The sequence below is a fragment of the Mustela nivalis genome (assembly GCF_964662115.1).
Source record: "Mustela nivalis genome assembly, chromosome: 7".
NCBI lineage: Eukaryota > Metazoa > Chordata > Mammalia > Carnivora > Mustelidae > Mustela > Mustela nivalis.
The window spans coordinates 146,947,829-146,960,660 of NC_139026.1; the positions used below are offsets into that span (position 1 = coordinate 146,947,829).

Here is a 12,832-nt window from a genome sequence, read left to right on the forward strand (position 1 = left end):
ACCTCATCGTGGGTTTGATTTGCATTTTTGAATGGGCCTGTCTGCTACTTTATTTATTCATTGGTTAAGTGCCCACACGTTTTCCCATTTTTAAAATGAATATGTCTGTCTCCTCACTAAGTAGGCGTCCTTTATATAATGTGACTACAAGTCCTTTGCCAGATACACAATTTGCAAAGTATGTTTGCCTTCCCTTAATTGTCCTGTTATCTGTATAAAGATATGTATCTTATACCCTCTGAACTTGCTAAACATTTAATTCAAGAATTCTTTAGTGTGTTCCTCGGGATTTCCTACATAGAGGATCCTTTTATCTGTGACTAAAGACAGATCTAATGTTTCCATTCCAATTGGGATGCCTTTAAGTTTGTCTTTTTGCTGTATTTCACTGGCTGGAGCTTTGCAGATAATGTTGAATAAAAGTGGTAGGAGGAGTTACCCTTACCTAAGTCTTGATCCCAGGGGAAGGACGTTCGGTCTGAATGTTAAATACAGCATTAGCTATGGGTTTTCACGGATGCCCTATTAGATTGAAGAAGCTCCTTCTTTTTTTTTTTTTTTTTTAAGATTTTATTTATTTATTCAACAGAGATCACAAGTAGGCAGAGAGGCAGGCAGAGAGAGAGGGAAGCAGGCTCCCCGCTGAGCAGAGAAAGCCCAATGGGGGGCTGGATCCCAGGACTCTGAGATCATGACCTGAGCCGAAGGCAGAGGCTTAACCCACTGAGGCACCCAGGCGCCCCGAGGAAGTTCCTTTCTATGCCTGCATTCTTGAGAGGTTTTATTACGAGTTAGTGTGAGATTTTGTGAAGCACTTTGTCTGTGGCTTTCAGGGTTCACTTGAGGTTTTCCCCCTTTATTAATATGGTTTATAACATTAAGTCCCTCTTGAGCCTCAGCGCTTGGCCCTGGTGTGTCCTGTCCATCTTACTTGCTGCTCGGCTCAGTTTGCAAACGCTTCTTGAGGATTTCTGTGTCTGTGTCGCAAGGATATTTTTCTGTGGTTTTTTGTAAAAGCGTGTGGGGTGAGCACGAAAGACTGGCAGGAGAGAGGCGTGAGGGCAGTTGGTGGGAGCAGTGAAATGTGGACGTCTACGTGCGTAAATGCGTTTTTCAAAACCCCAAGTCCGAGGACTTGAACATCTTTCCCAACAAGAGACAGACGGCCAGTGACCCCAGAAACAGTGCCCCACGTCACTGATCGTCAGGGAGACGCCGTAGTCAAAGCCACAGTGAGAGTCTGCCTCACAGCCACGCCTACTGTCAGAAAACCCCAGACAATTGCACGTGTTGGTGGGGACATGGAGAGATTTGAACCTTTGTGCCCCGTTGGTGGGAACGTAGAAAGGAGCTGCGTCTGGTAAACAGGATGGCAGTTTCTCACAGAATTAAAAATACAATTACCACATGACCCAGCAGCTCCACTTCTGGGTCTGTAGCCAAGAGGATTGACAGCAGGTCCTCGAACAGGTCAGTGTACGCCCGTACTCGGAGGAGCGCTGTGATGGAGGGAATGGGAGCCACCGCGCCCACCCCGGGGGAGGCCGAACGGAAGGGGACAGCATGTCGCTCACCCTTAGGAAGGAAGGGGATTCTGCACTGTACCGCGGCGGGTGAGTCCCGAGGATGTAGGCATCGTGCTGAGAGCAAGGGCCACACACACACACACACACACACAGGACGGTTCCGCGCGTATGGGGCATGAGGAATGGCCCACGTCCTAGAGAGAGAAAGTAAGATGGTGGTGACCAGGGCCTGCCGGGAGGGGAGAGTGGGGGGTTATTGTTTGGTGGGGACAGAGTTTCGGAGTGGCAGGATGAAGAGGACTTTTGCAGTAGGTGGTGGGGTCCGGCACAGATCAGGAGACTGTTCGATACGACCCACCTTCTTGCAGATGGTTAAGATGGTAAATCTTAGGTTGTATTTTAGCACAATCAAAAAAACTAAAAGAAGTCTTGGGTCTGAATACAAACAAAAGTGTCGATTTTATTTTTCCGTAAATGACAATCCTGCTATTTTCCAAGGCAGGACGGAGGAGAGGGCTTGTCCTGCCCCCACTGTGACTGCTGTTTTTCTAGCAAATTCCTAACGGACCTTCAGAAGTGGCCCAGATAGCACAGGTCGTGTCCCAACGTGAGCAAAGTGTGCGTGTGCATGTCCTTCCCAAATACTGTCGTGTCGGGGAAGAGAGAATCCTGTGTCGTGATGTGAGACAAATTGTTGTTTCTCCCGTGGTCTTTCATACCTCCTGGCTTCGCACCTCAGTCCCCACCGCAGGACCCGGAGTTCAGTCTTGCGCGGGTGTGCAGATGAGAAGTACAGCAACATTTAATTCTTGAAAACTTCTCTGCTAGGGGACGTCCTGTTAAATGAAAATAGGACAAAGTGACATGTTCTATCTCAGTCCAAGATGCACACTTTTCACAGAGGAGAAGAATCAGTAAAAAGTGAAAACATTTTATTAGAAATGAACGTTAAATACATCTCGCTTGCTCGTAATATGTAACGTGTGATGTATTATCCTCAGCGGAGCAGGAATCAGGGTCTCGCGCACGTGGGTTGGGGGGGTCCTTCTGACGGGCACATGTCGTCTCCACTGACATCTTCCTCTGCGAGGAAACACGTGGCCGTCCGCATTCACGCTGAATTTGAAAATAGATTATAGCTCAGAGACATGCCTCAGGTCACGACAAGGGGCCACAGACACTCTGTGGAACACACGGACGTTCTCAGCTCTCAGAGAACGCTGCCCCGGCCTCCTCGCTGGCTGCAGGCCTGCCCGGGAGCGTTTGGTTTCTTCCCAGACTGTTGCGTGAAGCAGATCGGGGGGTACGTCTTTGTTTGCGAAGGTGACACCAGCACAGACCAGCGAAATCTGTGGCCTCTTCATTCGGAGCGCTCTGGACAGAGTTCGTGATTCTGCAGAATCGCGCGATCTGAGACGCGCTGGGGCTTCTCGAGAGGGTTCACGGGGAAGGTGTTGGACGGTTGGCGCGCGGCGGGTCCGTGGGCGACGTGGGCTCTGGGGGGTGTGTCTTCGCCGTGATGCGCAGAGTTCGTCTCTCCCACAGATACGTCGTCCGGCTCGGAAGACGAGGGCTCGGTGCAGGGGGACTCGCAGGGGACGCCCACCTCCAGCCAGGGCAGCATCAACATGGAGCACTGGATCAGCCAGGCCATCCACGGCTCCACCACCTCCACCACCTCGTCCTCCTCCACCCAGAGCGGGGGCAGTGGCGCCGCCCACCGGCTGGCTGACGTCATGGCCCAGACGCACATAGGTGAGTGCTTCCCTGTCCTTGCCGAGCCGCGGCCGCGCCCGGCAGTGCGAGTCTGTAGGAGCCTCTCGGCCCCGGGATCCGTTCGAGGGGCGGCGGGGAGCCCAGCTCCGACTTCTGGGCCACTTGGCCACTTTGTGAAACCCTCGCTTTTGCTGTTTCTCGCCATCCCCCGTGTCTCTGGGGCTTTCTGCTGCTAAGGGAACGTGTGCTCGTTCGTTAGGGCAGCGGAGCCGTGTGTCTGCGTGTCCCCCTCACACTAACACACGCGTCTGCCTGGAGTCGTAGCCCTTCTCAAGTGAGTCTGCTGTTCCTCTGGGTGCCGTCTGGGGACGTGGGGGCTCTTGTCACTTCTGCTGCAGACAGCTCTCTGCCCGGGGTGTTTGAGGCTCGGGGCGGGTCCAGCGGCCGTCCTGTGCGGGTTCTGTGCGGAGGACGGTCCTGTCTGGCAGGACCAGCGCACGGTTCGGAGGCACTGCCCGAGATGTTTGAAAGTCGTGTGCAAAGGAGATGAAGGAAGTCTTCCCGGCCTGGAAGAGAGTGCGCTGGTGAGCCGCACGGCTGTCGGAATCGTGGGCTGTCGGAATGAGGGTGTGCGTTTCAGTCCGCGCGGGGCCTGACGCTCCTTTTGCCAGGAAGTGGGGCAGGTGTGGCGTCCTGATCCCGGCTCGCCGTTTCAGCGATGGGTTAAGACCTTTGAGCTTCCCAGTCAAGATCCCTCACACGCCAACGGACTTGCTTCGGGTGTGGTGCTGGGGTCCGGGGTGCTCCCATTCAAACTGCCCGTGGACCCGGTGCTCTCGCCCGCACCGTGCCGTGGCTGACAGCCTGGCCCTCGCCACGTCAGACCTCGTGTCTGCAGAAATCGCAAACTGACAGCAGGGCAAGTGCGTGAGGTGAGTGCCGGATGGAGACCTCAGACTCACGGGGGTTTGTTTCCAGATTTAGCCGCTTGAGAGAGCGCACAGAAACTCACACCACTTTTTAGGACTTCGCCCCAAGCGCACTCACTCAAAAGAAGTTGAAGTTAAATGCATCAGCTTTTAACTTGGCTGGTGAGAGAATCAGAGCAGCACTCTCTGTTCTGCGGAAGCTGGTGTGGCCTCCGTCCCCACACGGGCCGCTGCCGGCTCCCTCAGAGGCTACTTCCTCCTGCTCTGGTCTTTTAGTGGGAAAAAAAGGAACAATGATGTCTTTGCTTTGTACCTCTCAGAGCTGCGGTGAAAAAAGGAGGAAATGGGAAGAATCTTAGTGTTTGGACAGCGCCAGTCCCGTGCCAGGTGGTGTTTGCAGAGCTGAGTCCAACGCCCGTGGGTGACAGCAGCACCAAGAGCCTCTGCGTGAAACCAGCGTCCGTAAAAATGAGAGAGAGCTGCGTGGCCGGGACGTAGGCTGGGCTTTGTGTCACGTGTGTGTCCGAGTCTGCGGTGGCACCCATGGGGGTGGTTGGGCTGAGGCCCCCCACCTCTGCCGCCCACGCCAGCCTCGGGAGCCTGTGCGCGCTGACTCTGCTCACTTGTAAGGAAGTGTCAGAATCTTACCAGGAGAAACATATAATTTCAGATTAATCACTGCCTTTGGGTCTCCCTCTGTGACGTTTCGTGTGAAACGCTGGAGGAAATTATAGCATGGAGGATTAAATTTATCCCGACTATAAGAGGTGGTGTGACTCACGGACTTCGCGTCTCAAGGCAGCCTGAACAGTCTACGGCGTGTGACGCCACTGTTGTTCCCAGTTGGGCACAAAGATAAGTTCCTAGAGTATCTGGACGTTCTCCACACGTAGGACAAGTCCGGAAAGAAAGCCGTGGCAAGATACAATAAAATCCTGAATAAGGAATGAGAATTCTATGGCAAAGCAGAAGAAGAAGAAAGCAGAGGACCCTGTATGGTCGAAACCATACGATGTGTAGAACACGAAGGTGTGTGCGCGCCTGTGTGTGCGTGTGGAGGAATTTAGAGCGGAGCCGCCCCCGTGTCTCTCATTCCTGCGCACGAGGCACTTGCCCAGAGCGGTGAGCGATGCTTCTGCCTGACCCGGGGAGGGATCCCACGGTCACAGGTCCCGGAGGCCAGAGGCTCTGCAAACCCCAGGCTGCTGTGGGTTTTCACAGTGACAACATGCATGGGCCCTCACATGCACCACCTGGTCAGGCCAGCTCCGCGCTCCGCACAAACCCCCTTCCAGGAAGTTCTCCTTCCCCGGCCCCGCTTGCTGTCGGTCCTCTCGTGGTGTGTGACGTGGGGCCTCCACGATCTTCCTGTTCAGACACGCAGCCCGGTGCACCGTGGGCTCCCGCACGTCAGGCAGGGGTGCGAACCCTTCGCTGCGGGCCCTCGTTCCAGGGATAGCCAGAAGGTTCCAGATCGTTCCTAGGACGTAGTTATTCAGAACCTTGCGCGCTAATGGGCTTGCGACAACGGGGAGACGGAGTAAGACATCCCCAGTCCCGTGTCGACACCAGAAGCCGAGGAGAACTGGCAGAATGCTTCCGAACCCAGGAGGCAGCTTGTGGGTCGGGAACGTGGAAGCGGAACAAGTGGGCAGAAGCGACTCAGGCTGTTCTCCACTGAGGCAGAGCACAGGCGTGGTCCGTGGGGTTGGCATCCGACTGGTTCGTCCGGCGCGTGGACCTCTGCAGGAGCCCTCCGGTCACTGTACGTGAGCCCTGCCGGCCGACGCGTCCGAGGCACCGTCACGTGGGGGCTGTGGGCCCGTGTGGGGCGCGTGGTCCTTCGCAGATGTGCGTGGGGGTAGCTGCTGTCTCCAGGCGTTCAGGATTCGGTGGTGGGAGCGCCGTCGGCGAGCCCGTCCGGCTTAGGACTCCTCCGTGCCCCTGAGGAGCAGGTCAGAGGCCGCCATGCTCCCCACACGTGTCGCCCGATGAGCCCGATGAGCAGTTGCAGCTCACTTCTAGAAGCTTCTCTCCCGAGGCCTTTATTCTGAGGCCTTGAATGGCCGCCACGGCGATCAGTTACCCTTTTATTTATGTGTAATCACCCAGAGTACTGAATTCTCTCACGGTCTCTGTCGGTACTTCCCGAGCAGTTACGGTCGTAAAGTCTGAGCTGCTCAGCGAGGACGGGGACGCCGGTGAATCGTGCACGCAGGGGCCGGGGTCGCCCATGCAGCCTCACCCTGAGAGCTCCCCGGCGGCCACACGTGCGGTGCGCCTTCCCCGCAGATGGCCGGGGACTAAATGACGCGGGCTGCGTGAGGCCCCGGGGTCGGCTGAGCTGTCCCGCTCTGCTCGCTGGGACAGGGCATGGCACGCGGGCAGGCATGTCCGTGTGGCAGGGAAGCTTTACCAACAAAAGCAGGTGTCAGGCCGCCCTGTGCTGTGCCGCGGGCCACCCCCTGCTCCAGGGGCACCACGCCAGGCTCCTGGTCGACAGGCGGGGACAGGCGGACGCAGAGCCCGCCACACCGGCCAGCATGGACACTCCGTCGTGGGTGACGGAATTCTCTGGAGGGGGAGCCTGCTTGGGAGCAGGACCCGTGGCGCCACCCCGACGGGGGACCCTTAGGTCCTCCCGCAGGCCTGCCCCTTGCCGTCACGTAATTTGGGCAGAGAGCTGGCATCTGCAGTAATGCTGGGGGTCAGGGAGCGACCGTCACCGCCCATCCGTCCGTCTGCTCGGGGAGCGTTCTCCAGCCGCGGACGCTGCCCAGCTCACGTCGCCCTGGCTCTCGCTGTGTCTTCTGTTCCCTTCCCTGGAGAGCGGAGCTCGCACCTCTGAGGCTCATCCTTCCCTCTGATGCTGGGTCTCGGGAGGCCGGCTCAAAGGCCCCGACCGCTCACGGCCGCCTCTCCTGGCCTGCACCAGGTGCCTGCCTCCCCCAGTGGCTCCTGTCTCCCCACGTTCTTGCTGACTCCGTGCACCCCACGGCTTCCCCGGCTACCTGCTCCTCACCGACAAGCGGATCGCGTTTCCCACTGTGAAATCCCTCGCAGCCCCCACTGCAGACCGCCTCCCGACACGGCACACGGGTCCCCGTGCCCGAGAGCGGCGGGTCCCCGTGCCCGAGAGCAGCCTGCCGGAGAGGCTGTCCTCCCCGAGGCAGGCTCGCGACCCGGGCTCTGCAGCAGCTTGTTCCCACAACCCACGAGTATCGCGTCCTGGTGTTCGGCGGCTGCACGTGTTGCAAGCCTCGTCCGCGTCCGTGACTGCTCCCAGCCCGTCTCCTGTCAGGGCAGTTTCAGCCCCTTGCGCCCTCACGCCCTTGCCTTCCGTGCGGTTCCAAGCCTCGTGCTTCTTCGGTCTTGTGGGACCCAGATCTGCTCCTGTCTCTTCCCAGAAATGCGGTGACTTTGGATTTTATGCTCAGAATCAAAGCAATGGGTTTTAGGTCCGGAAGTGTCTTGTCGGCTCATGCGTGGAGCACCCCATGCCAGGGGAGGACTGGCCGGCTGGGCAGTCACACCTGCTGCACGCCAGAGACGCACCTGCTCAGGTCTGCCGTGTGCAGAACAACAGTGCGTTGGACTCAGAAAGGCGTCCCAGAGCCATTTGCACCTGACGCCGTGAGTGTCACAGGTTCTTTCTTGGAGCTTCTCAGAGGCCTACGTACAGGGAGAAGAGGCAGAGCGCGGCCTCCAGGCTTGGGTGATGCACCCGAGGGCATGGACATCCCAGCTGGGGGTCAGGGCGTCCTGTCACGGGTCCCCTTGGCCCGGCGAGGACCCAGCACCCCTTGTTCCGCGGAGGGGAGACTGAGGCCCAGGAACGTGGGCATGAAGCCAAAGGCGCCCAGCAGGTCCGTGGTCAGCAGGACCCCACAGACCTGGGGTGCAGGAGCCCCCGCTCGTCACGGGAGGGAGCCCCTCTCCAGACGAAAGCTAGTTGGCTTGGCGTTAACCGCGAAGCCTCCCACGTCCCCAGCACACCCCGCAGGGTCGGTGGTCTGTGGAGGCTCTGGGACAGCTGCAGTCTGTCGACGGAATTTCAGTTTGTGGCTATAAAAGGCAAGAGACTCTCGTGCAAAGCTGAAAGTTGCTGTTCTGATGTCCGCACCTGGGCCAGTGTGGCTGATGCTGTCCTAGCCTCGGGATCCTGTGGTGCCGTGTGCAAGGCGGAGAAGCTGGCCGTCCTCCTGAAGTCAGCCCCGACTCAGGACCTGGGCCCGAGACATGTGGGTGCAGAGACCGCCCAGCCCTCCACATGCCTCCAGCCGCGGTCTGCGGATGGTCTGCCTGAGCCGTGAGAGACGCCAGCAGCGACAGGTTAGGCCAGTGTCTGGAGGGATGCGGCGCGGGTCCCCCGTCCTGGTCAGCCGTGCGGGGGTGGACCCGGGCAGGGAGCGGCCCGGCCAAGCCCCCGCCAAGTGGGTACTCTGCCCCTCCGAGGACAGCTCCTTCCCCCCACAAGGTCGGGTCTGGCCCTGCATGACCTCGTCGGGACACCTGCTTTCCACCCCGACGTGGAAGGCTGAGAGCCAGAGCAGCGGGGTGCCCGGGGCGGTCTGAGGTAGGACAGCCCATTGCTGGCTTCCCCGTCCGTGGTCACAGAGGTCAGGGTGACCGCGGGGCCCTCGGGCTGGGACCGTCCTGCAGGAGGGACGCTCGGGCTCCTTCGAGTGCATCGCTCGGGACCCATGTTGGTGCGCGGCCACAAGCACGTGCTTGCTACGGGCAGAAGCCACGTTTCCGAACTTCCTGCCGTGCTTCTCTCGGAAGTTGTTTGCGGATGGAGGAGTAATTAACACGGCTCGAAAGTGAGGTCTCTCCCCACTTGCCCCGGGCATCCCCGTCATGCCGGCAGCACCAAAGCTGCTTGTCAGCCCGGCTGGGACCGGAGGCCCTTTGTCTGGCTCGTCACGCGTTCCTTTACTCCCTGTTCACTTACCCTCCGGACCGTTTCTCCAACGTTGGCTGAGCGCCGAGGCTGTGCGCTGGCGGGGGGTCACGTCCGTGTCTGCGTAGGACCTGAGCAGCCACACGGGGCTGGGGACTTAGGCCAGGAACCGGGTGTTTCCAGGTTCAGCAGGGGACCAGCCCGCACCCTGAGATGGTCTTGGCCAGAAACAGCTGTCCAGGTGCCATGGAAACCAGTGCCCAGCTGGCCAGAATGCCCAGAGCGGGCGTCTGGGGAGTGAGAGGGACCCCAGTACCCCGTCGTAAGGGCGACCGAACCACATCCCCGCCACCTCCCTCCCCCCCGGCCTGCGCCAACTTGATTTATAGCCTCTGGAGGGACCATCAGCTGCTGGGAACAAAGTCCTCTAGCGTCGATGACGCAGGCCCCACCTGGCAGTTCTCAGCAGAGGAGGTGACCTTGAGGAGGCTGGAAGGGGCCCCTGTTTTTTTCCTTGATCTTGAACGGGCTGGGAAACGGACACAAAAGTGCGCTCCCTCGCTCGGAAGACCCACACTCGCCCCGAGGACCTCCATGTGCTCCCGCCGCCCGGGGCCCTGTGGCTGCACCGGAGCCGACAGGCGTTCCGGCCCTTCGAGCCGCGCCTCCAGCCAGAGTCCACTGTTCTCGTCTCTTAGCATCCCGAGCGTCTGTTACACACGTGGCGTCTCGATCTTCATCAGAGCACAGGTGTCTCGCAGTGGGTGGCCTCGGACGCCCCAGGGGGCCGGCAGTGAGGGAGCGACCCACACGGAGGGGGAGGGGTGCCCGATGAGCGTGGACGGCGCTCTGCGGTCCCCCGGCGGCGCGGTTCCTACTTTCCTGCTGCCAGACAGGTCAGAATCATTCTTTCCCCGCGTCGAGCAGAGACCCCACAGCGTCGGAGCGGAGACCCCGCAGTGCTCCCAGCACAAACCCCGATGGCCGTCACCCATGACGCAGCCACGGCGTAACTGACGCACGCGTCGGTCTGAATCAAAGCGTGACACGCTGAGCTCTCGGTCCCGCCGCCTCGCTGAGGTGGCCAGCGGGGGTCTCGCTCACGATGCGTCTCCGACTACAGCGTCTTCCCACGGGAAGTAGGAGACCCCAGCGAGTCCCTGCGTCGCCGCAGAGAAGCAGATCGCGTTTTCCTGTGCGGGGAAGCACGTTGGCAGAAGCACGCGGGGCTGGCGGAGGGGGTGGGCTGAGTCCCGACGTGGACGAGAGCCCTGCTGCGTGTCCCTCCGTGGCCGGAGCGCGCAGCCTCCCTCACCCCCTCAGAGGTGATCCTTTCTGGGCTCAGATGTAGGAAATTGCCCTGGGGGGGGGGGTAGTCTGCTCCGGCCGCTGTCCCGGAGTGGCCCGGCTGGGCTCCAACAGCAGAGATTCTTGTCCCACCTCCTGGGGGCCGGGACCCCTGGCTACACGTGGGCAGCGCCGGAGTCTCCAGAGGCCACTGTCCTGGGGCACAGACGCCGTCTCCTCCCCGGGTCCTCACGTGGTCGTTCCTCTGTATGTGTCCATGCCCCGATCTCCTTAGGGGGACCCTCATGACTTCTAGTTAGGGTCGCCCTCATGACCTCTGTGGAGACCTGTCCGAGGTTTTAGGCATGAGGACTTGCATGTGTGTGACCTGTGAGGGGACACAGCACGGCTCCCACCAGGACAGACCCTCTTGGCAAAGGGGGACGAGATGGCTGAGGGCCCGTGGCTGGGGCTCTGGGGCTTCGGGGTGCTGTACAGAGACCCATGGGAAACCCCACATGGAGACACCACGGGCCTCCTCACATGGTGCTGCGGCTGCGGCCGGTCCTCTTGTGGCGGTCTGCGCCCAGCAGTCCCGTCGCACGTTGGCCGCCTCGCGGTTGGGGCTGGCCTCAGGATGTGCATCTCACAGAACAGGAAGCAGAAGCACAGACGGGTGAGTGACCGGCCGCGGGGGCTCAGCTGTGAGCTGGGGTCAGGCACCAGGCAGGGGACGCTGGCCGCCCCAGCCCCGTGCACGTGTCCGTGTGCAGGCACGCCGGGGTGCGTGTGACGCAGCACGGACAGGCACATAAACACGTATGTTACGTGGTCATTCGGAATCGCGCGCTAACACAGCACTGCTGACGTTTCTCGAATGCTTACCTTCCGTCCCCCAACCTCGTGAGAGCCTTCTGTACGTTCAGTTCACTTCCTGGGCCCTGCAGGGGACTGACCGTGTTAGTCCCTCGTGGGGAGGACAGTGAGGCACAAGGGGCTAAGACGCTCCCCACGACCTGGGGGCACACGCAGAGCTGGGGGGAGACTCCAGAATCCGCCTGTGGGGCTTGAGTTCTCTGCCTCTGCTGTCCCTTCACGTCGGGAGGGAGTCGACCGTGGTCCGTGTTGAGCAACGTAGATGACCTTAGAGATGACCCTTGTGCCCAGACTTGCTACGGACGAGGACACAGACCCGGCCTTTCCCTGGGACGCGGCAGTTGGCGAAACCCCGTGACGCGCTCAGTCGTGACGATCAGAAAACTTGTGATTTGCTTCTTTCTAGAGAATCACTCTGCACCTCCTGACGTGACCACTTACACCTCAGAACACCCGATCCAAGTGGAAAGGCCGCAGGGCTCCACGACGTCGCGGACGGCGCCCAAGTATGGCAACGCGGAGCTCATGGAGACGGGCGACGGTAGGTCCCCCGCGGGCGCGGCGCCTCCTTCCTAAATCCCGTTCCTGCCCTGGCCGTCCACGCAGCGGACTCTGACCTGTGTCGTGGCTCCCACGGAGGGTGGCAGGGCGTGAGCGGCGCAGTGTCCCCACGTTGGCCGAGGGTGTGTCTGCGTCGGGAGAAATGCCGGTGTGGCAGGAGGAAGTTCAGTCTTGGGCGGGAGCGGGCGTTCTGTAGGTTCCCCTGTGCTGGCCGATCCGTCACCGACGTTGGCTCAGGAGTGTGGAAGCGTCGTGGAGGCCTTCAGCCCGAGAGTGGTGTTGGACGGGCAGGGCCGTGGGAAGTTGAGTGTAGAGCAGGATAGTCGGCGCGTGCGGCCGCGTGCTTGCCTTGGGCTGCGGAAGGAGGGGGCTTTTTCCTCCAAATCGCAAAGAATGAGCAGCGGTGATGATGCTCGGCAGCGGGGCGGCCCGCCGTCCGTCCCCGCCCCTCCCCGCCCCTCCCGCCGTCCCCGCCCCTCCCGCCGTCCCCGCCCCTCCCCGCCGTCCCCGCCCCTCCCGCCGTCCCCGCCCCTCCCGCCGTCCCCGCCGTCCCCGCCCCTCCCGCCGTCCCCGCCCCTCCCGCCGTCCCCGCCCCTCCCCGCCGTCCCCGCCCCTCCCGCCGTCCCCGCCCCTCATGCCGTCCCCGCCCCTCCCCGCCGTCCCCGCCCCTCACGCCGTCCCCGCCCCTCACGCCGTCCCCGCCCCTCCCCGCCGTCCCCGCCCCTCCCGCCGTCCCCGCCCCTCCCGCCGTCCCCGCCCCTCCCCGCCGTCCCCGCCCCTCCCGCCGGGGCAGCGGACTGGAGCGTGGGCCGCGCTGTGTCCTGCTCTCGTGAGCGCAGCCGCTCCCGGGCCGGGGTGGAGGTGACGGGAGGTGCGATTTCGGTGGAGATGGCCCGTGTGGCCATGGTGTGCGTGTGCTGTTCCCTCCCTCGGGGCGCATATCCCGTCCCGGTCCGCGAGCCGCACCGGCTCCGGTGTGACGGCCCCCCTGGAAGACAATGGTGTCTGTGTCTCGGAGCGGCTCCCCAGACCGA

The 12,832-nt window shown here is 61.1% G+C and overlaps 1 protein-coding gene across 3 annotated transcripts in view; it reads left to right on the plus strand.

Moving 5' to 3' along the window:
- The window catches only part of DIP2C (disco interacting protein 2 homolog C), a 347,914-nt gene that overhangs the window by 205,965 nt on the left and 129,117 nt on the right, over nt 1–12,832 (plus strand). For all 3 annotated transcript variants that reach the window (XM_082739775.1, XM_082739777.1, XM_082739776.1), the window contains 2 exons: nt 3,072–3,281; nt 11,644–11,778. In XM_082739775.1, coding sequence (XP_082595901.1) covers nt 3,072–3,281; nt 11,644–11,778 — 345 coding nt within the window. The remainder of the gene's footprint in view (nt 1–3,071; nt 3,282–11,643; nt 11,779–12,832) is intronic.